The 27,271-nt window shown below is 50.6% G+C and overlaps 1 protein-coding gene across 1 annotated transcript in view; it reads left to right on the top strand.

Annotated features, from left to right (window-relative positions):
• The window catches only part of CD9 (CD9 molecule), a 35,576-nt gene continuing 15,041 nt past the window's right edge, over nucleotides 6,737-27,271 (top strand). Inside the window, exon 1 of the mRNA NM_001285671.1 lies at nucleotides 6,737-6,943. Coding sequence (NP_001272600.1) covers nucleotides 6,878-6,943 — 66 coding nt within the window. The 5' untranslated portion in view covers nucleotides 6,737-6,877. The remainder of the gene's footprint in view (nucleotides 6,944-27,271) is intronic.

Below are 27,271 nucleotides of genomic sequence, written 5' to 3'. Positions count from 1 at the left end.
GACCCCATAGACGGCAGCCCACCAGGCTCCCCCGTCCCTGGGATTCTCCAGGCAAGAACACTGGAGTGGGTGGCCATTTCCTTCTCCAATGCATGAAAGGGAAAAGTGAAAGTGAAGCCGCTTAGTTGTGTCCGACTCTTAACGACCCCATGGACTGCAGCCCACCAAGCTCCTCCATCCATGGGATTTTCCAGGCAAGAGTACTGGAGTGGGTTGCCATTGCCTTCTCCACATATAGCAGGAGGAGGAGAAAAAAGAAGATATAATCTGTTTATAGGACATATATTAACTTAATCCTAAAAATGCATTTCAGTATAATTTGTTGTTCTTCTTCTTCAGTCACTAAGTTGTTCCATCTCTTTTCAATCCCATGGGCTGTAGTCCGTCAGGCTCCTCTGTCCATGGGATTTTCCAGGCAAGAATATTGGAGTGAATCCACCATGAGGATCCTAGGATCCTTATGAGGTACCTAGAACAGTCAAATGCATAGAGTCAGAAAGCACACTGGTAGATGCCAGGGGCTGGGGGTGGTGGGGATGGGGACTTAGCATTTCCTGCGGACAGAGTTTCAGGTTTAGGAAGCTGAAAGATTTGGGAGACGGATGACAGTAAGAGCTGCATAACTGTGTGAATGTACTTAGTGCCACTGAACTGTACAGTGAAATATGATTAAAATGCTGTGTTTTATATTATGTGACCTCTGGAAGAGGAAATGGCAACCTATTCCAGTATTCTCGCCTGGAAAGTCCCATAGACAGAGGAGCTTGGAGGGTTACTCTCCATGGGGCTGCAAAAGAGTTGAATGTAACTGAGTGACTGAGCACATGTTATGTGACTTTCACCACAATTGAAAAAAAAAAAAAGACATTAAAAAGTGTTATTGTGCAGGTGAGGATCCTGAGGTGGTTCATTGGATATAATCTGAAGAGTCAGACCAAGAACAGAACTCGGATCGCCTCATTCACATTCTAAGGACCCCCTTGATTTTAAGTAATTTGATGTTTCACCATGGCCCCTCCCACGGTTTCTTGAGGGCAAATGATAACAGTACAAATAATAACAGTAATAGTAGCTGTTGCCAACATTTCCTAGGCACTCCTGTGGCAGGTGAATAAAACAGTCAGGGTTCAGAATCACCCTAAGAAGGAGTTTCGGTTAGAAACTAAATGTTTCCTGAGCTCCTCCCATCTGGGCTTGTGAGCAAAGGAGGGAGAGTGGTTCAGGGAGTTGTCCTTTAGTGGTTAAGTCATGTCCGACTCTTTTGCAACCTCACAGACTGTAGCTTACCAGGCTCCTCTGCCCATGGGATTCTCCAGGCAAGAATACTGGAGTAGGTTGTCATCTCCTTCTCCAGGGGATCTTCCCAATGCAGGGATCAGACCCGAGTTTCCTGTGTTGCAAGCAGATTCTTGACTGCTGAGCCACCAGGAAAGTCCAGGACAGGGTGAGGGGTATATTAAAAAGATAAAATCTTTCCTCTCCTTAGAGCTGTTCTCGAAAGACAGGTGGACTCTGGCTGAGCATGTGAGACCTTGTCTGGTTTCCTGCCTCCCTTCAAGCCTGCCCTACACGTGGACCAAACCGTCCTCAGCCCCAGTGGGTGCGGGGCAGCGATAGAGGGAAAACTCCTATGCGTGGCCACTCCTGGCAACATTAAGGAAATTCTGTTTTCTCTGCTTCTCCTTCCCCTCCTCCTTCCTTCCCTGTCTCACCCACTGTGGTGATTCCCCAGCAGCAACCTGTGGTTTCCTGCCCTGTGCCTTTGCATGTGGTTCCCTCTACCTGGAATTTCTCCCCTCCCCCCCGCCACCCCACCACCCCCCTTGTCCTCCCACTCCGCCCCTTGTCTACTGGCCCGCCTTCCAAAGTTGGCTGCCGTTTCCCCCCGCCAGAGGTTGGAAGCCTCTTCCTTCCCTGGCAGACCTGGGGACACATCCCAGCCCCTATGAGTTCCTAGGCCAAATCGCCCCTCTACTAGCACAAGTTCGTGCACCTGGCACACAGGGAGGCCAAATAAACTGAAACGTCAGAGTCTGGAGCAAAGAAAGATTTATTGTAGGGCCATGCAAGGAGACGGGTGCCGTGTGCCCTGAAAAACCCCAGGCTCTCCAAAGGGTTTAGGTAAAGCATTTTTACAAACCAGGTGAGGGAGGTGGGAAGGGTCACAGGGTTTGTGATCAGCTTGTACACAATTCTCTGATGGGCTGATGGTGAGGCAGCAGGTGGTGTCACAGGGGTGAACGTTATCAGTCCTTAGGCTTCAGGAGGCCTGGGGCTGTGTGCTCCTGGTCATCAGGTAGTTAACATCTTCCTTTCGATAAGGAGTTTTCACATCTCTGAAACAACTCGGAAAATGTGCTTCAGATACTGTCACATAGGTACTTTAGAGGGCTTCGCAATTGGCTCAGTGGTAAAGTATCCGCTGGCCAAGCAGGAGACGTAGGTTCGATCCCTGGGTCAGGAAGATCCCCTGGAGAAGGAAATGGCAATCCACTCCAGAATGCTTGCCTGGAGAATTCCATGGACAGAGGAGCTTGGCAGGCTACACTCCATGAGGTCACAAAGATTTAGTAACTAAACAGCAACAACAGGGTACTTCAGAGAGGAGCTAAATCAGAGGATATGGCGGAGGCCTGTCCTGGGGAAGACCCCATAGGGTCCTGCTTAGTTACACCCTGAACAAAGACTCCTGGGGCTTAGTCTGGCCTGCACTGGGATTATTCCAGGTGAGACAGAGGGCGTTGTCCTCTCAGGATCCCCTGTGTCCAGGACACACAGCAGGCTCCCCAGAAACACCCGAAGAAGAAGTGAATGAGCTGCCCTGACTCTGACCTCCCCTGGCAGCCCCCTCACACACTCATCCCCTCTCCCTGTTTGCCGCCTTCTCTCCAGCCTCCACTCTGCTGTCCCACCTCAGTTCATCCCTGGGTCTCTGACCTGAACCCACATCCTCCTGTTGTACCTCTGTGGGTCCCCAGATCACCTCCATCTCTAGCTGCCTCACTCCCCAACCGCAGATGTTCTCGCCTTTCAGTATTAGTTGTTCAGTTGTGTCTGACTCTTTTTGACTCTTTGGATGGCAGCCCGTCAGGCTCCTCTGTCCATGCGATGCTCCAGGCAAGAATACTGGAGTGGGTTGCCTTTCCCTTCTCCAGGGGATCTTCCTGACCCAGGGATCAAACCCAGGTCTCCTGCTTTGCAGGCAGATTCTTTACTGTCTGAGCCACAGTCTAAGCCTCCAGTGCTCTGAGCCAAGTTCTGGAGACACAGACAATGGTCCTTAGAGTCAAGCAGCCTTCTGCCTGCCCCTCCTGCTCCCCCACCACCCAACTACCCAAAACAGGTTCCCCTTGCTTAAATCCACCAGGGATCCCTCACCCCTGAGGGCAGAGTCCAGTGCCAGGAGGCACCTCTAGCCAGATGCCCACCTCACTTCCCCACACACCTCCCCACTACTGTGAGTTCCAGCCCAGACTCCAGACAGCCCCTGCCCTAACTTTGCCCAATCCTCCCTTGATTACAACCACTTTTCAATGCAGCCTGCTTCCCTGTTTGGGTCAAAAGTTTGCTTTGAGCTTCCCTGGCCTTCAAGCCTCACTCCTTGCAGTCATGTAACAGGCTCAGTCCCCTCCTGCTCTAAGAATATACCCTCATGTGCCTGGATACTGAAACCACATTTGCCCTGAATGAACAAATTGATGAGACAAATGTAACAGTGGTAATAAACAGAGCAAAATATAATTTCAAATTGGTAATACACGCTGTTTCGGGTGGGTGTTATTTTGAGTTATGTTCTTTTTGCCTATTGGTATTTTCTGATGTTTTGGTAATCAAGGAGGTTTTGCTTTTGTCCTTAAAAAAAAAAGAAGGAAACTTCATTTTGAAAAAAAAAATGGGAAAGGGTTTGGGGTTTTTAAAAGTAGAGGAAATCTCCTTATCCTTTGGTGAGAACCAGGAAAGGAATGTTTAAGGAGGCATGGAATTTTTACAAGTGAAGAGGGCATGGTTAGCCAGCCAGAGGGAACACACCACATGCCACTTGCAGGGCTGGGGTGCTGTGGAGGGCAAAATAAGGAATTTTGACTTAAGTCATTGAATGTAGGAGAGCTGCAGAAAGTATTTTTTTCTTCCAGTTTCTTTGAGATGTCAACTGCAAACTGGCACTTTCCAAGAGCATTGCCAGTGACTGAACAGCAAGGGAGTTTGCCATCTGCCTCAGCAGAGATTGAGCCCTGCACTCCTGCAGCTGCTGACCTTAAACACCTGGAGGGTGTTCAGGGTGGAGAGTGAGGCACTCTGTGCTCCAGGGAACCTGGTGGAACTGGTTTTTATACAGTTGGATATTTTCAGGAACAAATTTTATGATTCCAATCCTTGCCATCTTCTATCTAGAAAAGCACTAAATCCCTTCATGATGACATCAAATCCTCGTGACTAGCAGAAAACCTTTCATAAAATGAGTGCTTGATGGTATCAAACTCCCCATTCACCAAAATCTTGTATATTGACCGTCCTCCCACTGCCCTTTTGGAGCAGTCTCTCAGAGCTATCTGCGGTGCTGCCTCCTGGGCTGCAGTCCTCATTTTGCCCCAAATAAAACTTAACTCACAACTCTCACATTGTGCATCTTTTTTAGTTGACAGAGATATAATTGACGTACAGCACTGTATATGTTTAAGGTGTATGACATAATGATTTGACTCATGTACATCATGAAATGATTACCACAGTAAGTTTGGTGAGTATCCATGTTTCATATACATACATGAAAGAAACAGAAAAATATTTACGTGTTTTTCATTGTCCTGAGAATTCTTAGGATTTGTTTTCTTAACAGTTTTCCTTATAACTTACAGCACTATTGATTATATTTATCATATTGTACATTAAATCCCTAGTACTTATTTATCTTACAACTGGAAGTTTGTACCTTTTGATTGCCTTCATCCAATTCCCCTTCTCCTATCTCCCCACCTCCACCTCTGGTAACCACAAATCTAATCTCTATCTCTGAGCTTGTTTGCTTGTTTTTGAAGTATAATTGACCTACAACATTGTGTCAGTTCCTGATACATACATAACATAGTGATTCGACATTTCTATACATTTTGAAATGATCACCACAGTAAGTCTAGTTATTATCTGTCGCTGTCCAAAGATATCACATAATTATTGACTATATTCCCTACACTGTACATTTCATACCCATGACTCATTTATTTTGCAACTGAAAGTTTGTACTTCCTAATCTCCCTCACCTATTTCTCTCCTCCCCCTACCCACCTCCACTTGGCAACCAACTGTTGGTATCTCTGTATCTGTTTCTGGTTAGTTATACTTTTTTTTTTTTTTATTCCATTTGTCTTTCTCTCTCTGATTTATTTCACTTAGCAAAATACCCTCTAGGTTCATCTATGTGGTTGCAAGTTTTCCTTCTTTTTATGGGTAATATTTCATCATATATATATTTTTTCCTTTATCTATTCATCTATTGATGGACACTTCTGTTGTTTCCATATCTTGGCTGCTAGAAATAATGTTACAATGAACATAGGGGTGCAAATATATTTCCAAATAGTGTTTTCATTTTCTTTGGACAAATATCCAGGAGTGGAATTGCTGCATAGTTCTATTTTTAATTTTTTAAAGAACCTCCATACTGCTTTCCATAATGGTTGTATCAATTTGTATTCCCTCTCAACAGTTTTGGGGGCTTCCCCGGTGGCTCAGATGGTAAAGAATCTGCCTGCAATGCGGGACACCTGGGTTCAATCCCAGGGTTGGGAAGCTCCCCTGGAGGAGAGCATGGCAACCCATGCCAGTATTCTTGCCCAGATAATCCCATGGACAGAGGCGCCTGGTGGGCTGCAGTCCATGGGGTCGCAAAGAGTTGGATACAACTGAGCGACTAAGTACAGCCCAACAATCTAGGAGGGTTCCCTTTTCTCCACATCCTAACCAACATTTGTCATTTGCTGGACATTTTGGAGCAGAGGAGAAACACCCTAAGAACTCTGGCACAGGAGCTCAAAGATGTGACAGTGGGCAGTGGCAAGGGCAAGGAGGAGGGTGATGAGGAGAAGAGGCAAGAACAGAAGCCAGGCTACAGCCTTTCTCTTCTCTGGGGCATCTGAACCACAGATCCAGGAAGCAACCCCACGTTGTCCAGCTCTCAGACCTATTACTATTCATTGATGGTATTTCAGGATTACTTCCATAAGCCCCTACGAATCCTCCCATCCGGAAGGCAAGCCTCCATGTGCCAAGTGAAGAGCGTGCTTCAGAGTGTGCAAGGAGCCGCCCCAGGGAGACAGAAACAGGGCAGTTTCTCTTCAAATCGGGCCCCAAACAAGAAGAGCCCTCATTCTGCGGGCCACCTTGGGTAAGGGGCCTCTGCCCTCACCACCCACCGGGGAAGTTCTCCCTAGGGCAGAGGGCTCGGGAGGGGCAGAATCCAGGAGAGAACCGAAAGGAGTGAGGCCTTCACATAATTCCAGGATGAAATCAGCCAAGGATGACGGCCTAGAAAGACTCCAGGACGGTTGGGAGGAAAGGGAAGGCAAGGCGGGAAGTCAGGTCTGGCCAACTAGGTGCGGAGCACCGAGCCAGAGGCGGGAGGAGCCGCGGGCCCCCGGACCTGGGCGGGGCGTGGCAGGTGGGCCGGGGGCGGGGCCTGCGGGGCGTGGGCGGGGCGTGGCGGGACCCGGCACATGCGCACCGCGGCGTCGCGGGCCCGAGGAGTGGCACTTTTTAAAAGTGCAGCCCCGAGGCCAGCCAGCAGCCGCGCGCACCTCAGTCCACAGCCCGGTCCCACCCGTCCCGGCCTCACGCGGCCCCGTTTCACATCTGTCCAACCCAGGCCACTCTAGCTCGCATCATGCCGGTCAAAGGAGGCACCAAGTGCATCAAATACCTGCTCTTCGGATTTAACTTCATCTTCTGGGTGAGTGAGCGCGACGGCCGCGCGCGCCTCTCGGGGTCCACCTGTCCGCCCGGCGCACTCAGTCCGCGATCGGTCTTGCCGGGCACTCGCCCCGCCTGCGCGGGGAAGACTCCTGGCGGGGAGGAGAGGGCTCTGCGGCCGCCAGCTAACTCCTCGGCCCGAGTCGAGACGGGCGGGGCGGGCGGGTTGGTCCGGGGCGCGTCCGAAGCGAGGCGGGCGGCTGACTAGCCCTGATGAGCTGCGGTTGGAGTTGGTGTATGCTCCCACCCCGAGCCCCTCAAAGTGCAGGAGGAAGAATCAGAGCACCCCTCTGCTGGGGACTTAAGGCCCTGATCGTGGGAGGCTGTGGCGGACTGTGCGGCTCGTGACCCGGGCGGGGTCCCCCGAGTATCCGGGGCCGCGAGGAGGGGAAGGATGCGGACGCCAAAAGGGACTAATGACTCGCCGGGGACGCTCAGCCAAGAGCTGTTGGCAGGTTTGCACGGGAGGGGAAGGGACGCCCCAACCGCGGATGTCGGCGTCCCGGGACCCCATTCGTGAATGAAAGTCGGGGTCCCTCCTGCACCCCCAAGCTCTCAGACTGATTCTGAGCCGGCGTGAGAAAGTCCGAGCTCCCTCGAAACTACCTGAAAGACTAGCTTGTCTTGATTTTCTTTTTCCCCAAAGGGCGATAAGTATCTGGACTGGAGAGAACTCCGAGGCAGTTGGGGAGAGTTGGGGCCGATGCTTATCGGCACCCGTGTGGGATGAGTCCCGTGTTTCTCCATTTCCGGGAGGGATCAGGTAGCCACCCCACCTCCTCCCCCGCCAGCCCACCCAGAAGCCGGGTGGGGCCACCGGGAGTGGACTGTCACCTGGGGAGGACGCAGGCCTGGGAGTTCCAGGACTCCCGCTGCCGGCTACTGGCAGCTTCTCAGCCTACGGCAGCCTGAGGCGGGCAGCGGGGAAGGGGAGAGGCCCCTCGGAGCCCTCCCTAGGGGGATTAAGGGGCCCCCCAGAGACAGAGGCAAGGGGCAGGGGACTTGGTGTCCTAGTTCCAGGGTCACTTCCCCCGCTCACAGGTGGACGATTTTTGCCCCTTTACCATTAGGAAGGCATTTGGAAAGGCAGACCCTGTGCCACTCTCCAGAGAAAGATGGCTATAGAAGCAGGGGCATGCCACAGGAGGCTTGTAACAAAACTGTACTTATTCACTCGGATCTGTTTCCCCATGAGCCCCAGGGAAAAGTCTCCCAAGATTTACTCCTCTCCCTGGAGCTGACCGGGTATGAGATGGACCTGCCCTTGTTCAAGTCATCACACCAAACACCTGCCCTAGTGAAGGTGGAGCATAGACGTGCCTTGCCCAGCCCAGGGCCTGCTCTAGGGAGACCCTCCGGCTGTTCCCATCAGTCCCAGCAGCCACCCAGCTAGCTGCCAACCTGGCTTCCTCCTCACCCCCACCAAGACACCAGAAAAGAATGTGGAAGGCGGGCTAGCCCCGCCTTTCCCCACCCTAGTCCTTTAAGGAGTTTTCCTCTAGCCCCTCCCTAGCACCTTCTTTCCCCTGCTAGTCCCCTGGTGACTCCTTGGCTTCCCAGGTGGCACTAGTGGTAAAGAACCCACCAAGAGACATGGGTTCAACCCCTGGGTCGGGAAAATCCCCTGGAGGAGGAGGGCACAGGAAGCCATTCCAGTATTATTGCCTAGAGAATGCCATGGACAGAGGAGCCTGGCAGAGCCTGGTGGGCGACTCCCAGACCTCTCCGGCAGCCTCCAGCATGCCACCCCACCCATGTCCAGAGCTGCCCCAACCTGGGCATCAGTGCTGCTGATGGGCAGTGTCACCTGAAACAGAGATGACTCATTTTGGGTGTAGAATTAGGAACGACTTTCGAGGTCATCCTGTCCAACTTCTTCACAGTAAAGAAGTGGGAACCGGAACTGGGCTGATCCGATCAGCATCACGGGAACCAAGCCAATACCTCAGCCCTAGATCCTTTAGGTCCTGTCCTCTTACTTCTCCATCACAAAACCAACAAGGGGGCCTGGCAACGGGTGGTGTGGGGGGTAAGCAGTAGCTGCATGAATCTGAATCAACTATTGTTGTCGCTGTTGTTGTTTCGTCGCTAAGTTGTGTCCAGCTCTTTTATGACCCCGTGGACTGTCGCCCACCAGGCTCCTCTGTGTGTGGGATTTCCATGACAAGAATACTAGAGTGGATTGCCATTTCCTTCTCCAGGGGATCTTCCCGACCCAGTGATCAAACCCACATCTCCTGCACTGGCAGGAGGATTCGTTACCCCTGAGCCCCCAGGGAAGCCCATTGTTCAGTACTCCTGTATTAAGGTCCCTATAGAGATGAAGCCCTCATCTCCTAGGAGGTAATGGAGTAAAGGAACACTGTGATCCCTTGTGCAGCACGGTATAGCCTGCAAAGTCCTTTTCCAAGTTCCACAATACGGTCAGAGCAGAAAGCATTATCCCCGTTTTTACCAATGACCAGGAAACCAGTTCCCAGAGAGGTTCTGTAACTTAGCCAGGGTCAGGTGGCTGGAGAGCATCAGAGATAAGTTTGAAAACAAGTCTGATGGGCTGCAGTGTACCCAGTGCACTTTTTGTCACCTCTAGCCACCATACCCAGTTGGATGAGAATGACAAGAGGGTGGCAACAAGCCCTCAAAAAGTGATTTTTAAGGGAAGCTGTGACCTGAGGGAACTCCTTGCTTGGATCGTTATGTCGTCACTTCCATTTCTGTCTTGAGACTCAGAATTTATAAATTCAGTGTTTGGAACCTGATGTGGCCTTAAAGAGCAGGAGTTGGGAGGGTAGGAGTCACCCATACCTCATGGCCAGGGGATGCTGAGACGGGTGGTCCAGCAGGGATCCAGAGAGGAGAGGCCCACCTTGATGGCAAGGGCAGTCGAGGAGGGAGGATGTACCTCTTCCCTGGCCCCCATTCTCATTCCTGAGGGACCCTCGGTGACAGCACAGCCTGCACCACCTGCCCCCCACTCCCCAAAGTAAGACCCCTGGTGCCTGCAGCCCAGTCAGCAGTCACTCTGTCCTTCCAGTGGCCCCAGGACTCTTAACTTCCCAGTTCTGTTTCAATTGTTTCTGGGTTTCCTTCGACCTGCTTGCCCACCCACCCTCCAGAAAAGATTGAGAGGGGAAACCTGTTGTGATGCCAGAGTGGCAGCCTCAGCTGTTTAGTGGGGAACCAGAGCTGGGCCAGGCCAGGCTTTCCCATTCTACCCTCACCTCCCTCTGCCCCTTTGCTCACTGTGTCCCCCCACCTCATCCTTGTCCCCTCCCTCACTGATGGGAAGAGCAGGGAATTTCTCTTTCCAGAGAAACAGTATCTCCTGGGCCTAAGACAGGCTTCGTGGAAACCAAAGATCAGGGACCTGGATGTTAGTCAGCTCTGCCCTCAGCCCACTTTGAGCATGTCACTTTTGTTTGTGTGTGTGTGTGTGTGTTTTATTTAGCTGCGGCATGTGGAATCTAGTTCCTTGACCAGGGCTCGAACCCATGCCCCCTGCATTGGGAGCATAGTCTTAACCACTGGACCACTAGCGAAGTCCCGAGCAGGTCACTTTTTTTCTTCTTCTTAATATATACATTTTATTGAAATATAGTTGACTTACAGTGTTTCAGGCACGCAGCAAGATGATTCAGTTATATACATACACATTTATTATTTTTGAAGTTATTTTCCATTATAGGTTATTAGAAGATAGTGACTATAGTTCCCTGTGCTATACAGTAACCAAGCAGGTCACTTTTGAACTCCATAGTTCAGATTCCTCATCTGTAAGACCAGTGAGTTGGAGCAAATGGTCCCAAAAGGTCAGCCTAAGAAACCAGCCCCACCCCCGTGACCTACAGCGAAGGACTTTCCCACATGACCCAGAATAGGAGTCCGGAAATGGAAGGGTATAGTGGGTACCCAGGCTTGGCTCACAGAGTGGCTTTGTTTGACCTTTATTTCTGGGACCTGAAATTTCTTGCCTCTCTTTCCTGTTAACCCTGGAGTTACCTCCAGTCCTCCTGGGTGAGGTCTTCCCCTGGGTGAGCGTTTCATGGCAGTGCTGCCCAATGGTCAGAGCACCAGCAGCTCTGCGTTCGATTTCCGCATCATCACGAGGAGCTGGTGCCTGCCCCCCCTGCCCCGGGGTGGCTATGCGTTACACGAGCATGTGCTTGTGATGCACTTGGCCCAGGAGCTTAGTCCTGGGTGGCTCTTATCATCCCTGAGGGGAAAGGACGTAGGGAGCATGGGAGCCACTGCCTGCGAAGTGTGGAATGAAACCAGAGAGGTAGCCAGGTGCACACCCCTCGTCCACACACGTCCGGGCTTCTCCTCCTCCTGCGTCACAGCCAGCCTCGTTCCTCCACCCACCTCTGCGATCCCCACTTCAGGACACTGACTCCATGTCATGAGTGGCCCCACCTCTGGAAATCAAACTGCAGAGGTGCTGGGATTCGGGGTCTGGGTCGGAGATGGACCAACAGGGGTGGCGCTGGCTGATGCCCCTCCTACCTAACCTGCGGCTTCCCCCCAGAGGCTGTTTGCTCAGTGCTGGGCTCGGCAGGCCGCTGGGCTCTTGCGTGAAATGGCTTCCACCCTTTGGCACCCGGACAGCCGGAGCCCGGCAAGAGCCGGCTGTGTTTGCACAGAGCCTGGCAGGTTAGGGGAGAGGGGAGGGGAGGCCAGGTGTCTGCCTCTGCTCAGGAAAATAGGACTTCTTCCTGCCTGGCTCCTGATGGCTTTTACCCCCTCCACTTTGCCCTCCAGTGCTTATCAACAACAGGTCTGACTCCTGATGGGAGCCCTGGGGGCGGGGGGTGGGATTCCTACACAGGCACACACACTCTACTCTCTTTTCAAAGTGGCCTACAGCACCATTCCAGACCTTCCTCTTTGTGCGCAAACGAAACCACTGCTGGTGCAGAACCATTTTGATAAACAGCCCTTCGGAGGGCTGTCCTCATCTGAATGCTTACTCTGCTAAATGAAGCCTTCTGCGGTTTTAGACCTCACCCATCAGTGTTCTCACGCTTTTCCTTTTTGTGTCCAAGGCGAATCTTCCCTCTTACGCACAGAACTGTGTGTCCGTGTTTGATGTGTCTTGTTTTCCTGTTCAGTTCCATTTTGCAAGGAGGCTCGCCTTTTGGGATCCTTTGCACTGGCTGGGCCTTAATACCCCTGGGACTTAACACAAGCACCTTTTCTACTGAAGAACACAAGCCTTGACTGGCTTTCTTGGGTCCCTCTGTCTGCGGTGTGGGACCTGAAGTCACAGGTCACCATGGCTTCTGTGGTCCTGTAGCCTCCTTGGCGGGTAGTCTGGGCAGAGGAGCATGGAGAAGTTTCTCAAAGCTGCATGTTTATATTCTGTGTTCCCGCCGCCCCCAGATTTTCAACCAAAGTCTTACAGAAACCATCATTCCCTCTAACCTACAGGAGAGCACTGATTTCATCGTTTGGGAACTTGAAAATCTGGGGAAGAGAATGTCAGACCCGGGTTCACCCAGAGATCATCCTTTGCAACGAAGGGAATTCAGGAGATCAAAAGTGCTAAACAATACATTTTTTTTTTTGAATTTATGTTTTCCAAGTCTAACTGCAGATACTTGCCTGCTTCGTTCCGTGGAAAAAGTAACACTGGTCCAGGGACATATTCGTTTTCCATCAGATGATGGCAGGCAGCTGTGGAAAGCAACATCCTGTGTCCAGATGAGATAATTTTATTTTAATTACATCCATCCAGTAATTCTTCCCCACCACCAAAAAAACACTGACTTCTGGATAGTTTTTAAGTATTGCATGCTGTCATCCTTGACTGGCAGGTCTGAATTTTGGGGGGCGGGGAGGAGACCTCATGAAAATCAGTAGGACCTTCCTCCAAAATCATAATGATTTGACATTTGTAAACCCTGAAAAATGAGCACCAGAGTAAGTCTAGGTATCATCTGTCACCAACATCATAGCATTCTTTTTTTTTTTCAATATATACCACATCTTTTTATCCATTTACAGTTAGGTTGTTTCCATACCTCGGCTATTGTAAATAGTGCTGCAGTGAACATCAGGGTGCATGTGTCTTTTTCTTGAAACGAGAGCGACTTTCAAATTTGCAAAACAGTATCACTGACTATAGTTGCCATGCTATACATTACACATAATAAATGACTTATTTGTTTTATAACTGAAGATTTTGTACCTCTGGATCTCCTCCACCTATTTCACGCCCCATCCCCCAGCCTTCTTCTCCTCTGGCAGCCACCCATCTGTTCTCTGTGTCTGTGGGTTTGGTTTGTTCATTTTGGTTGTTTTTCAGATTTCACCTAACATAATACCTTCCACTTCCATCCGTGTTGTCACAAATGGCACAATTTCTGTCTTTTCTTTATGGCTGAATAATATTCTGTTGTGTGTATGTATATGTGTGTGTGTAAATATGTGTATATATATATATAATATACACACACCATGTCTTCTTTACCCATTTACATTTACATTGCTACCATATCTTGGCAATAGCTGTTTACAATAGTAAATAGTGCTGCAGTGAACATCAGGGTGCATGTAACTTTTCACATTAGTATTTTCATGTTCCTTGGATGTGTAACTGCAAGTGAAATTGCTGGATCACTTCCATTTTTAATCTTCTGAGGAACCTCAATACTGGCTGCACCAGTTTACATGCCCACCAAAACTACACAAGGATCCCTTTCTCCACATCCTCGTCAATGCCTGTTACTTGTTGACCTTTGGATAATAGCCTTTCTGACAGGTGTAATATATCTCACTGTGGTTTTGATTTGCATTTCCCTAACAATTAGGGCAGAGAAGGCGATGGCACCCTCTCCAGTACTCTTGCCTGGAAAATCCCACGGACAGAGGAGCCTAGAGTCGGACACGACTGAGCGACTTTTCATGCATTGGAGAAGGAAAGGGCAACCCACTCCAGAGTTCTTGCCTGGTGAATCCCAGGGACGGGGAAGCCTGGTGGGCTACCGACTATGGGGTTGCACAGAGTCGGACACTACTGAAGTGACTTAGCAGCAGCAGCAGCAACAGTTAGTGACTATGGGCATCTTCTCATGTGCCTGTTGGCCAGCAGGATGTCTTCTTTGGGAGGTTTGGTGTTTTTAAGAGATTGTTTGCCATAGGGACTTCTCTGGCTGTCCAGTGGTTAAGACTCCTCAGTTCCACTGCAGGGGGCGTGGGTTTGATCCCAGGTTGGGGAACAAAGATTCCACATGCCATGGGGGCACAGCCAAAGCATTTGTTTAAAAAGATAGTTTGCTATAGACTGTGTCTCATAGTGTTCCTATGTTAAATCCTAAAGTCTCATGCAGTGGTATTTGGAGGCATGGTCTTTGGGGTGATGAGCTCATGAGGACAGTTCCTCGATCTCGGACTTTTCCACAGGTCCACGGTACTTTGTTATAACAGCTTGAAAGGACTAAGATGTAGTTATTTACAGGTCCCAATCGAGGACAATTCTTCCCTTCTAGATGAACAATTGCAGTGTGCCGGTTTGCTTGCACTCCTCATATCCATGTCTCCCGCTGATGGGTGGGAAGCCACCCCAGCAGAATGTGCCCTCCAGGGACAGGAAACTGTCCCCCTAAGGCTCTTCCTCCTGCTCACCCTGAAGCACTATAAGCGCCTTCTTTCTTCTGATGTGGGGCTGTGGATTTCATCCTGTTTTACTATTGTGCTCAAACTTTTTAAAGCCGCCTTTCTACCAGCCTACTTTCCCCCACTTCAATCACATTGTAGCCCTGATTCCCCAAGACAGGTAACCCTTAAGAGACCAGAAAACTCATTTCAACTAGGCGTTTAGATGCTGTTCCAGTGCTGAAGAGGAACCCTTAGGATAGGGAGCTGTGACATGACCCTCATGTCACAGATGCCTCCCAGGGTCCCATGCCCAGGGCTGTAACACAGGCATCTGCTGGCAGGATGGGCTGTGGGGAAAGGGCAGAGGCTCTGGGTCCCACCGTGGGGCCATGCCTGTAAGGGGTATAAGGACGGCGGGCAGCTGCAGCAGTGTCTGCCTGCCAGGCTTGCAACGGTGGGAAAGCTAGGACAAGAAGGAAGTGTACTAGGTCACTCTGGAGAATCTGTTTCCCAGAGCAGGGCTGGGGCCACACTCAGTTTCTAGCCAGTTCAGCAAGAGCGTGGACAGAGCTTTCCTGCCAGAGGTCAGGAAGAGGAATCAAGCCTCCACCCACAGGGCAGCCGCCCTAGAGAGAGGCCAGGCTCCCATGGCAGCTACAGGCCAGGTGGGGTGGCAGGTCCCTTCCTGTCTTGAGAAGGTAGACGCTCTGTTCATACACGGGATCTCTCTTGGGGCCTTTACGGTGAGAAGATGCCACTTTTGAAATAGAATCAGACGTGACTAGGAAGGAGAAAAGACAAAACTGAAAACTTGTGGCCCTGAAATGAACAAAACGGATCAACAAGACTTAGCAACATGAGAATTTAGGCTGTGTCGTCAGACTGTGCTGGGTCCACGTTGTAACTCTGATACCTATGTGATCCCAAAACAAGCTACTGAATTTCTGTGCGTGAAGTTTCTTATCTGAAAGCTGGAAGTTAATGTTACCTACCTGGGGAGTTCATTGAGAAAGTGTAATGATTCAGGTGAGGTGCTTCGGGTGGGACTAGGAACATGGCAGACAGCTTGTCTGATTGTTGGGACTAAAATGAAGGGGGCGTCTTGGCAGACGAATAGGACAGGCACATCTCCCACCACTCAGGGTTGTGCAAGCAAGTGGTAACTGGTTCTACCGGTGAAATGAGAACCTGGTCCTCATGGCTAAAGTATGTCAACAAGAATGTGTGTGTGTGTGTGTGTGATCACCAGGCATCTTAGTGAGGCGTACGCAATGGAAAACACAATGGTATTTTGGAATTTAAAGCCAAACAGTCCCAAAACAATCTCCCACATCAGATGATTTTGGTTAAGATCAGAATGCCTGCTTTCAGCAAAAAATGGATTTATGGCCTGGCTGACGTCTGCTACAAGTCTGGCGAACAGGCAGTGGAAACTTGAAATGAGATTTCTTATTTAGAAGGGGAAGTTACCTTGGGCAGAGGCCTCCCTCCCATTCCCTCAGCCCTAAACCACTTAACATCAGCACCTCGTAGGAACTGAAACTTTTCTCCTCTTAGGCAGAATAAGGGCTCTGATTTTCTGTTGTTGCTGCTCTTTTCATTCACATGGCCGCACCAGGTTTTAACTGTGGCGTATGAGATCTTTTAGTTTGGCCTGTCAGCTCCTAGTTGCAGCATGTGGGATCTAGTTCCCTGACCAGGGATTGAACCTGGGCCCCGTGCACTGAGAACATGGAGTCTTAGCCACTGGACCACCAGGAAAGTCCCAGGGCTCTGGTTTTTTAAAAGTGCTGGCTCAGTCCTCAGAAGGGAGGATTTCTCAAGTCTCGAACTTGTTCAGACATAGTCACTGCCGAATAATTCCCATAAAGATGTGCTAAGGAAAAACTTTTATAGGTCCTTCATTCTCCACCACACCCCAGAGAGGGGACCAAGCTCCCTGTGTTCCACCAAGGATGAGACAGGCAGTCACATAGCTGACCTGTGCGTAGCACACGCTGTGCATACGACAGGGAGAGAGCTGTCCGCCAAGGCCCTGCGTGTCTGCTCTGCGACGGTGGGCAAGTTACTTTACCACTCTGAGCCTGCTTCCTCATCTCAAGCTGGGATGATGGGAACTACCTCGAAGGGTGTAAGGCAGTCCCACCCGCATCCTCGGCTTCAGAAGGGTGTGCATGCGTGCTCAGTCCGATTCTTTGCGACTCCATGGACTGTAGCCTGCCAGGCTCCTCTGTCCATGGGCTTCTCCAGGCAAGAACACTGGAATGGATATTCATCTCCTTCTCCAGGGGATCTTCCTGGCCCAGGAGCAGCAGGGCCCAACTGTAGGACTCTAGTTTCCCATTGTTCCTCTTCTCCCCTAGAAATCCACTCACTGTGCCCCTCCAGGGACTGTTCTCCTGTTAGCAGTCTGAACACAATTGCCCAGAAGACACGGCAGAGCAAGACTGTGGCAGCCACAGGCTGTAGCTATTAAGCCACCTCCCCTCCTCCACCTGGGAGGCCCTCAGGTGTTTTAACCTCCCAGGAAAGGGAGGCCAAGGGTCCACAGACAGGCTGAGGCTGTGCTCAGGAACCTTGGGGAAGGTTACTTCTTTAGACTTACATTTTAATTTTGATTTTTTGTTTTTAAAGCGGAATTATCTAGGTGGTGGGGTAGGTGCCATGATCTTCGGAGTGTGTGTGTTAGTCATTAAGTCGCGTCTGACTCTTTGTGACCCCATGGACTGTAGCCTGCCAGGTTCCTCTGTTCATGGGATTCTCCAGGCAAGAATACTGGAATGGGTTGCCATTCCATTCTCCAGGGGATCTTCCTGACCCAGGGATCAAACCTGAGTATTCTGCATTGCTGGCGAATTCTTTACCATCTGAGCCATCAGGGAAGCATGTTAAGGGCATGAAATAGCCATAAGAAGGGCTTCCCAGTTTCGATCCCTGGGTCAGGAAGATCACCTGGAGGAGAAAACGGCACCCCACTCCAGCATGCTTGCCTGGTAAATCCCATGGACAGAGGATCCTGGTGCGCTGCAGTCCATGGGGTCACAAAGAGCCAGACATGACTGAGCGCACACAGGTGCACACAGGAGGAAATAACTTGTTAGAAATGCAGATTCCTAGGGGGAGGGACAGCCAGTGGGTAACTCTAGGTCTCATTTCCCTTAGCTGGGGAATGAAGGTAATGTGGCAACCTTCCTACAATAATTCAAGGTCATTGAGAGCAGTAACTGGATATTTAATGTAAAACTCCTATTGTGACATCTTAGCCAGAGCTCAGCTTCTGCAGCCCTCTGTAGCTGCTATTGCCTAAGCTGCCTCTCCTTAGAAGTTTTCAGAGGTTGAGGCTGCCCTGAGCTTTCACGTTCAACAGCGTCTTATTCCTTCAGTTCTGCCAACCCGCATCCCAGGGCATCGCTCAAAGCTGAAATTTTACCATAGGCTTCATCCCTTTCAGAAGGTGAAATAGAGAAATTATCTTTCCATCTGACTACAAAATGCCCATTTCAGAGATTTCCCCAGTTTGGAAAAGGCAGGGGAGGGAGGTACCAGCTGGGGGCACATCAGGAGGCCTGGTTGGCAGGGGCCCCTCTTGTGAAATCTGTCCCGGAAGAAAATCTGAGGAAGAGTTCACTTCCATACGGGGCTTCCCTGGTGGCCCAGTGGTGAAGAATCCACCTGCCAGTGCAGGAGCCGTGGGTTCAATCCCTGGGTCTGGAAGATCCCCTGGAGAAAGGAATGTCAACCCACTCTAGTATTCTTGGAGGATTCTATGGGCAGAAGAGCCTGGCGGGCTACAGTCCACGGTGTCGCCGACTAAACAGCAAAGAACAACCCCTTCCATACACAGCGCAGCCTGTCCTGGGAGATCACAGGCTGCAGACATTAGGGATGTTTCTGCCAAGGCTGCCCAGTTCGTTTTGGCCTCTCAGGGAGGAGGGTTCACCAGGTGAGTCTGTGGGTGGAGTCATGTGGGGGAAGCCAAATGCAGGTACTGACTTGAGCGTTTACTATGACTTCCTCCCTGCTCAGTGGGTTCAAGAGAGTGTTGTCCAGCCAGTATCTATCTTTCTTACCTCTTCCTTCCTGCCTTACCTGTCCTACATCCTCCCCCTTAGCCTATCACCATGTGGCCGCCAAGGTGATCCTTGGGCTCGGGACCCCTGGCTTTCCAGCGCCAGCCGTGTAGCCGTGCGCCCAGGGGAGGCTCAGGCCCCCATTCTGTGACTTTGTGCCTTTTGGCACTGGCATTTCGAAAGCTGGTCTCTGCGTTCAGAAGCCCCCCACCCCAGAGAGCTTAACCATGTTCTCCAGTTGTTCGATGTTTAAATAAAAGTCTCAGAGCAGTGGTTCTCAAACTCTAGAGCACAGCAGAATCATCTGGGGGTGCTTGTTAAAACATAGCTTGGTGGAACTTCGCTGGTGTTCCAGTGGTTAAGACTGTGCTTCCACCGCTGGGAACTAAGATCCCGCATGCCACATGGTGTGGACAAAAAAACAGCACAGTTTGCCGGGTTTCACCTCAGTTGTTGTGTGTAGTCGCTCAGTCGTGTCGACTTTGCAACTCCATGGACTGTGGACTGTAGCCCGCCCGGCTCTTCTGTCCGTGGAATTCTCCAGGCAAGAATACTGGGGTGGGTTGCCGTTCCCTTCTCCAGGGGATCTTTCCAACTCAGGGACTGAACCTGCGTCTCCTGCATTGCAGGTGGACTCTCTACCACTTGAGCCATCGGGGAAGCCCACCTTACTTGGGTTTCTAATCAAATAAGTCCCGGGTGGGTACAGCAAGTTTGCACACCCAACAAGTTCCCAGGTGATGCTGTTGTCACTATCGCTGATTTGGGGACCACACATTGAGAACTGCTGGCCTGGAAAGAAGTCTCCCAGTGGCCTTTGAGGGTACTGGTTTCTGTAGATCCATAGCTCAGCAGAAGCCCCAAGGGAACAAGATGGCCCCTGGGATGATCATACGCACGAGGAAGGAGAGAGGGGGATCGGTCATTCCCCAGGACTGTGGTCTCTGGTTCTTGTCCATCATCTCTAATAAAACTAAAGTTGGTAACAGGCCCTGGTTGGCCTCTTTCCATTCTGCCATAACTAACAGCTTACTTGTGAATGTTGCAGAAAGCGAGTTATGGCAGTTTTTTTTTTTTTTTAATCAGGGTGGAATTTGGTTTCTGCTCTTGTTATCTTGTCTGGCAGACCTGGAGAAGGCAGAACCCCAGGATCTCTGCTGATGCCAAAGGGCTTCGTCCTTCCAGAGATAGCAGCTCGGGGGAAAGTGGGCACCAGGAGAGGGTGAGAGAGGAGGTGGGGATCCAGCTGCTGTTTGCTCTTGTTTGCTCCTGCCGGCAGCGCCCAGCCCAGACTTCTGACCGTGAATCAGCCCATCCAGCCCATCGAGGCTTGGCAAGCCGCCCTGAGCCCGGGTTGCCGTGGAGATGGGTGAGGCCAGAGCCCACAGGCCTAGGTGGCCCGACTGGTTTTTAAAGGCATCGTGAACACCGAGCCACTTATCTGCACTCCCAGGGCTTCCATCAGGCATGGGCGGTGGGGCCGCTTGCATCCTCTTGTTAGCCTCTTGTGGCTCCCTGGGCGCCTCGGGCAGCTATGCCAAGGTCTCCCAAGCCCAGTAAGTTAACAAAAAAATTCCAGGGCTGATACAGATCTTATCCAAGGAGGAAAGTCAAGAGGTCAAATCCCCTTCCTCTCTGCCCCTTTAATAACTGCCTTCTGCAGAGTGACTTCACTCTTGACGGAAGCAGCCTGGATCCCAGGAAGGACAAAGGCCTCCACTCTCAGCCAACCGTCTCCCTAACCCTCCCCATCCCACCTCTCTCCGGCCTATTCCAGCTGGTCCCTGTGGAGTCCCCAGCCACCACACTCAGACTCACAGGAGACAGACCCCGCCCCGTCCTCAGTTGCCCTGTGCCCACCCAGCCACCTTCTCAGATCAGGGAAGGACACACCACTGAGGTCATACATTTCCCCACTGTTGTCTTCATGTCATTTTCAAGGTTTATTTAAAAAAAGAAAAACTCCTTATTTTGTATTGGGGTATAGCGAGTTAACAGCATTGGGATAGTTTCAGGTGAATAGCCAAAGAACTCAGCCATACATATACATGTATCCATTCTCTCCCAGACTCCCATCCCATCCAGGCTGCCACGTAACTTTGGGCAGAGTTCCCTGTGCTATTCAGTAGGTCCTTGCTGGTGATCCATTTTAAATAAGCAGTGTGTACATGTCCATCCTAAACTCCCTAACTCTCCCTTCTCCCCATCCTCCCCCCCACTCTGGCAACCATAAGTTCATTATCTAAGTCTGTGAGTCTCTTTCTGTTCTGTAATCATTTGTATGCTATTTCTCCTTCTCTCTCTGACTTACTTCCCTCAGTATGACAGTCTCCAGGTCCATCCACGTTGCTGCATGTTGCAAATGGCGTTTCATCCTTTTAATGACTGAGTAATGTTCCGTTGTGTATATAGGCGCTACTTCTTTATCCATTCTTCTGTCGATGGACATTTATTATTGTTGTCATCGTTTTCCCCGCAGAGTCTAGCTAGCTCTAGAACTCAGCTTTCAGAGTGTTTGACATGCATCACTGCATTTAATTGTCACCTTCAACCTGGGTCAAAGGCAAGAAGGTATCAAACTCCTTTTTTACACATGGGAGCTCTGAGGTTCAGAGACGCTAAGGAAAGTACTGAAAGTCACACAGCTCCTTGGAGGCAGCACCAGAATCAGATCCCGAGGCCACGCCGTCACGCGTGCAGCCCTTCTCAGCAGAGGTGTGCATTGTCCTGGCAGCACCCAGACGCCCTGGGGTGGAGCTGTGGGAGGGGCTTGCTTAGAGCTCCACCAGGTGCCTCTGACGTCTCCCCGTGGCTGGCAGTGGCCTGCAGGTGACAGGGACAGAGCCAGGGCCCCTGCTTCTTACCCTTTTCTGTCCCACCACCTGTCCCCTCACTGAAAAGTCTGCCGCATCCCTTAGGGACCACAGGCTCACCAAAGTCACCAGATAGCCAGGGCTTCATAGGATGGTGGGATGAAGGAAAGAAAGCCCTGCCTTCTCCCCCACCTGCTCGTCACCACTGTCACCTCCAGCCACTCCCAGGATGGCAGGTGGGACCCCTGCCGTCTGCGGTCGGCCCAGAGATATGGCTCGTGAAGAATGATCTGCCCTGAACCCCTCAGGCTAGGACTGCTGGGTGGAGAAAGGGTCATGAGTATTTTGCCCTTTAAAAAAGAGCTCCCATGTGACCAGGGGCTTCCCTGGTGGTCCAGGAGCTAAGATCTTGCACTCCCAAGGCAGCGGGGGACCAGGTACCATCCCTGGTCAGGGAACTAGATTCCTCGGGCCGTAACTAAAGATCTTGCATGCCGCAAAGAAGATCGAAGGGCCCTTGTGCCGCAGCTTAAGACCCGGTGCAGCCAAAGAAAACTTTTTTTTTAATGTGTGACTGGTCAGCTCATATTACAGAAAACAGAGGGGACCGTGTGGAGAGAAGGTGCTGAGACCACCCAGTGTGTTGGCTGGAGTGGGGGGTTGTCCCATGGGGAGACATGGTTCCTTCTACCTGAGGGATGGGGTGCAAGGCCGCATTCATGCATTTACGCACATGCACACACATACACACACACATGAAATCTCCTCTTCAGTCAGCCAGCTTCTCTTCTCCTCACATCCCATCTCTCAGACTTCAGGTGTTCCTGTTGGTGGATTGGGCCCCTGATCGCCCACCCCTCCTCAGGCTCTGACTGGAAGCAAGCAGTCTTGCAGACTTGGCAGCCAGGAGCCTCTGAGCAACGCTGCGTTTGGATTTGTTTTCAGTTCCCTGCTTGGATCTGGAGATTTGGGGGTCTGGCACTGTCCCTTTGTGGGTGACTCACTGAGATCCCCATCGCCGCGTGGGCGTCTTGGATGCCTGGTGCTTTCGACACTCGCCAAGGGCCTGGGCCTGAGGTGGGGTGTGGCTTTCATGTCCCTGAGGGGAGAGCTGGCACACACCCACAGAGACCAGGGCACCTGTGTGCTCGGCAAGGATCGGAGTGTCTAGCTAGACCTCCCTGGATGCTGAGGACAGCGGGGCATGGCCTTTTTATAAAAACTCTCATTTTTCAAAAGACCTGATGTAGATATGCTCCTAAATCTCATTGTATACCCTTATGACTCTTTCTCGGTGTTTCTTCTGGGCAAGTAGTTGCTCTTTGTGGTTTCTGACTGTTGCTGTGAGATGAGTCTGGCTGATAAGCCAGTGGGAAAGGAAGCTTGTCCAAGGGAAGAGAACCCAGGAGAGGAAATTCTGGTGGGCCTCAGATATTCCCTCTCTTTTTAATATTTATTTGTTCATTTCTTCTATTTATTTAGCCAAGCCAGGTCTTATTTGCGGCACACGAGATCTCTGATCTTAGTTGTGGTATGTGGGATCTAGTTCCCTGACCAGGGATTGAACCCCGGGCCCCTGCATTGGGAGCTCAGAGTCCTAGCCACTGGACCACCAAGGAAGTCCCAGAGATTCTCTTTCACTGACGTCGTCCTTCACTTGTCGTTCAGTCACTAAGTCATGTCCAACTCTTTGGGACCCCGTGAACTGCAGCACACCAGGCTTCCCTGCCCTTCACTATCTCGCAAAGTTTGCTCAAACTCATGTCCATTGAGTCAGTGATGCCATCCAACCATCTCATCCTCTGTCACCCCCTTCTCCTCCTGCCTTCAAGCTTTTCCAGCATCAAGGTCTTTTCCAGTGAGTAGGCTCTTGGCGTCAAGCAGCCAAGGTATTGGACCTTCAGCTTCTGCATCAATCCTTCCAATGAGTACTCAAGGTTAATTTGCTTTATGACTGACTGGTTTGATCTCTTTGCTGTCCAAGGGACTCTCAAGAGTCTTCTCTATCACCACAGTTTGAAAGCATCAATTCTTTGGTGCTCAGCCCTCACTCACTGAATAATGATTTACCAAGGACTGTTTGGTCCCAAGTGTGGATGGGGCAGGGGTAAGAAGTCACCCTGCCCTCCAGGAAAGTGTGGACAGAAAGGGAGGGGGCGAGGATGCTGGGAAGACCAGTGTGGAATAGGGGTCACATTTCCTGAGGTGAACATCTTGGTGGGGAAGCAGCTGGCCTGGATGACCAGGGCAGCTGTCCAGGAGGAAGGGCTTGCTTGAGCGATTGCATCTAAGGAACAGAAGAGGAGGCAGCGGCAGGGTTCCACAGTGTCACTGCTCAGAGATCAAAACGTGTGAGGACAGAGTAGAAGCCTTCACACTTGGTGATGACCCAAGCCGTCTGATCCTTTCAACAGCCACCATCCTGCATGAAGGACAGGGGTCAGAGGAGGGCAGGGGACCTTACAGGGACTCCTAACTGAGTGAGGACTCGGAGGTGGCTTAGCTACAAACTCGGGGGTTAAAGCACAGAGCAGCCAGAAGGAGCAATGCGGCTGGAGGAAGAGAGGGCTTGTTTTCTGATGGGTTTTTTTAGGACAGACAAACCTACCTCTGTGTGTTGGCAGAAAGTGAAACAGCGGCTGAGACAGGCAGCGAGGCAGGAAAGGGGTGGATTAATGGAGCAGGTTCTTGAAGGAGACAGGAAGTTTTGAAAGAGAGGCCCCACCACACACACACACACACACACACACACACACGGTTTTACAACAGCTTTTAATCTACAGAAAAGTTGCAAAGATACTACAGAAAGTTCCCTTGTACTCCCCACCAAGCCCATCTTCTTTCTTGTTCACAATGCATATTCCCAGGGTACAGTTGTCACAGCGCAGAAGCCAGCATTGCTATATTACCCTTAATTAAGCGAGACTTCCTCGGATTTCACCTGTTTTCCAGTCCTCTCACCTCTCTGCTCCAGGATCCCACCCGAGATGCCAGGTGGCGGGTGTACAATCTCCCCTGTCTCCTCTGGTCTGGAACAGTGTCTGTCTGTCCTCTTTGTCCTCCTTTTTCATGACCCTAACAGTTTTGAGACGTTCTGTTCAAGTATTTTGTTAAGTTTGTCCAGTGTTTCTCTCCTGGCCCATCCTCTAAGAAGACAGTGAACATTCTTGAAGAAATAAAGAAATCGCCAATAAAGTGATGGGAAAAATTATACTCTTGCCCCAGTCTATCAAATGTGTAGGACTGTTTCTGGCCTAAAGGGAGAGTCTGTCCTGTAGGCTTTTGTTAGAGGTGACTGGGGCCTGGGGCTGGGAGTGGAAGGGCTGTACTTTCTACTTCCATCCCCGCCAGACAGGTTTGGTGATGGCAGGCAGGCTGCTGCTCTCTTTCCAAGACGCTGTGAGCAGGGAATTGTCAGCATCCAGCATCCATGCACTCGAGTCCTCCCATGACGGGTGAGAGGCAAGACGGCAGCCGTAGCATCGGCGTGGTTGACATTCCCGCCATGTGCAGCGCGTTAACCCAGAAGGAAACCATCAGTTTCTTGCCCCACCCCCACCTCAGACCCCTATGTCCTTATTTTATGGAGTCCTTCCATAACTGGCTGACGCCCTTTTAATTGAAGTATTGTTGATTTACAATGTGTCAGTTTCTGCTGTATAGCAAAGGGACTCAGTGATACAGATACATACCTATTCTTTTTCATATTCTTTTCCATTATGGTTTATTACAGGATATTGAATATAGTTCCCTGTGCTATTCAGTAAGATCTGTTGTTTATATATTTTATATATATAGTACTGTGTAAATGTTAATCCCAAACTCCTAATTTGTATCTTTTTTTAGATTGCACATATACGTGACATCATGTGGTGTTTGTCTTTCTCTTTCTGACTTACTCACCTAGCTTGATAATTTCTAGATCCATCCATGTTGCTGCAAATAGCATTGTTCCATTCTTTTTTGTGCCTGAGTAATATTCCCTTGTCTATGTGTACCACATCTTCTTTATCCACTCATGTGTTGCTGGACACTTAGTTGTCTTGGCTATTGTAAATAACGCTGCTATGAACCTTGGGGTGACACTTTTTTAAACGGTAAACCTCTTTTTGGTTCTTGCTGGTCATTCCCGTTTGGTTTCTCCTAGGACTCAGATAGCTAGGGGTGAAAGCCAGGTCGGGGGCTAGGGAACCCTCTGTGCACAGCAGAAAGTGGGCCCTCTTGAGAAGTGCTCTGAGCTCTCTGGATAGCACTATCTGCACACGCAGGGAGGCTACTATTAAGTGGTATCATGGCCCTGTGCTATGCGTAGTTGCTCAGTCATGTCCGACTCTTTGTGACCCCATGGACTGTAGCCTGCCGGGCTCCTCTGTCTATGGAGATTCTCCAGGCAAGAATACTGGAGTGGATTGCTGTGCCCTCCTCCAGGAAATCTTCCCAACCCAGGGATCAAACCCAGGTCTCCCACATTGCAGCCAGATTCTTTACCAACTGAGCCTCCAGGGAAGCCTATCATGGATGGCCCTGTGACCTCCAGCGAGTTCAAGCTGTTTCTCCAGCAGCACTACAGAAAGCAAAGCGGTTGTTGGCAGCGTCCCCTCAAGCCAGTTAGCTCAGCAATTCAGTCAAAGCAGACAGCAGGGCTCATTTGTCTGTGATTTTGGTGAACATATATACAATGGAATAATACTCAGCCATTAAAAAAGAGTGGAAACTGAGCGTCTCAGTCCTGCCCCTGACTTCCTTGCCTCCTGGAAGGCTGAGCCTTCTTCCTCGCTCATGGTGAGTTTTTAGGCATCAGAAACTGAGATCTATTGCTGCTTTTTCCACTTCTGTAGAACCAGTCTCTTTTCCTCCCTCTTGATGTTAGGTTTGGGGTGGGGTCCAAATACGGTGGGACCCCAGACTGTCTCCTTGTGTCTGGGCTTGTCGTTGGCCAGGCTGGGACCTTCTGGGTCCAGTTCTCATCTTGCCGCCTGTGCACGTGTCCTTGAAATTACAGAATGGGAGTTTCATTTGTGTGTCATTACCCACGCATGGACTCATTCCCCAAGAGGCCCAGCTCCTGCCCTGTGAAGCTTCTGGACTGTTTTTATTTTGTGTGTGTTTGTGCTGACTCATTTAAGAATTTTCCCGGCAGAATAAGGAAGGGGTAGATGAGTAAATTTATCCACAGGGAGAATGACTGGAGGATAATTCTTGAATAAGAACAGGCAGCCTAGAGCAGAAAGGATGGGAAAGGACAGGCCTCTCAAGCCCAGGTATCCTCAGCAATATCCCTGCCAGGATGAGGGCAAGAGGAGATACGAAGGTCAGGGTTTGTTCTCAGTGCTAACCACTGTCTAGGACTACCTGCAAATGCACTCAAAGCTCCAGCCTCCAGGCTTTTCAGGTTAATGCTTTCACGTCCCAAAAGAAGCCAGTGGCCTTCCATTTTCCAGGGGCCTGATTGGGCCTCCTTGTGTTGGGAGTGGAGAAGGGGAAAGTCTTAACCTTCTTTCTCGTAACTCCAAGATCCCTAAATAGGTAGGCCAGGGTCTTGGGCCTTAGTCCCCGGCACATGGACATTTTCTATCTGGGCCCCTGTTCTGGGCAGTCCTGAGAGTTGGGAGAACCCAGACTGAGTCAGAGGATCTGGGCTCACTACTCTTGTTTGCCAGATGGGAGAACCAAAGAGATAGAATTCTAAGGAATTCCTGACCCTCACTGTGGACCCCGCTCTGGGTATAGACAAGGTTTTCTACTACAGTCTGAAGTCTTGGGTCACCCCTCCTACTATAGCCATCTCCATGCTCCACTGAACACACCAAAATGCTACCAAGTCATGTT

This window comes from Capra hircus, chromosome 5 (assembly GCF_001704415.2).
Source record: "Capra hircus breed San Clemente chromosome 5, ASM170441v1, whole genome shotgun sequence".
In the NCBI taxonomy this organism is placed as follows: Eukaryota; Metazoa; Chordata; class Mammalia; order Artiodactyla; family Bovidae; genus Capra; species Capra hircus.
This window is presented reverse-complemented; position numbering and strand designations above follow the sequence as displayed.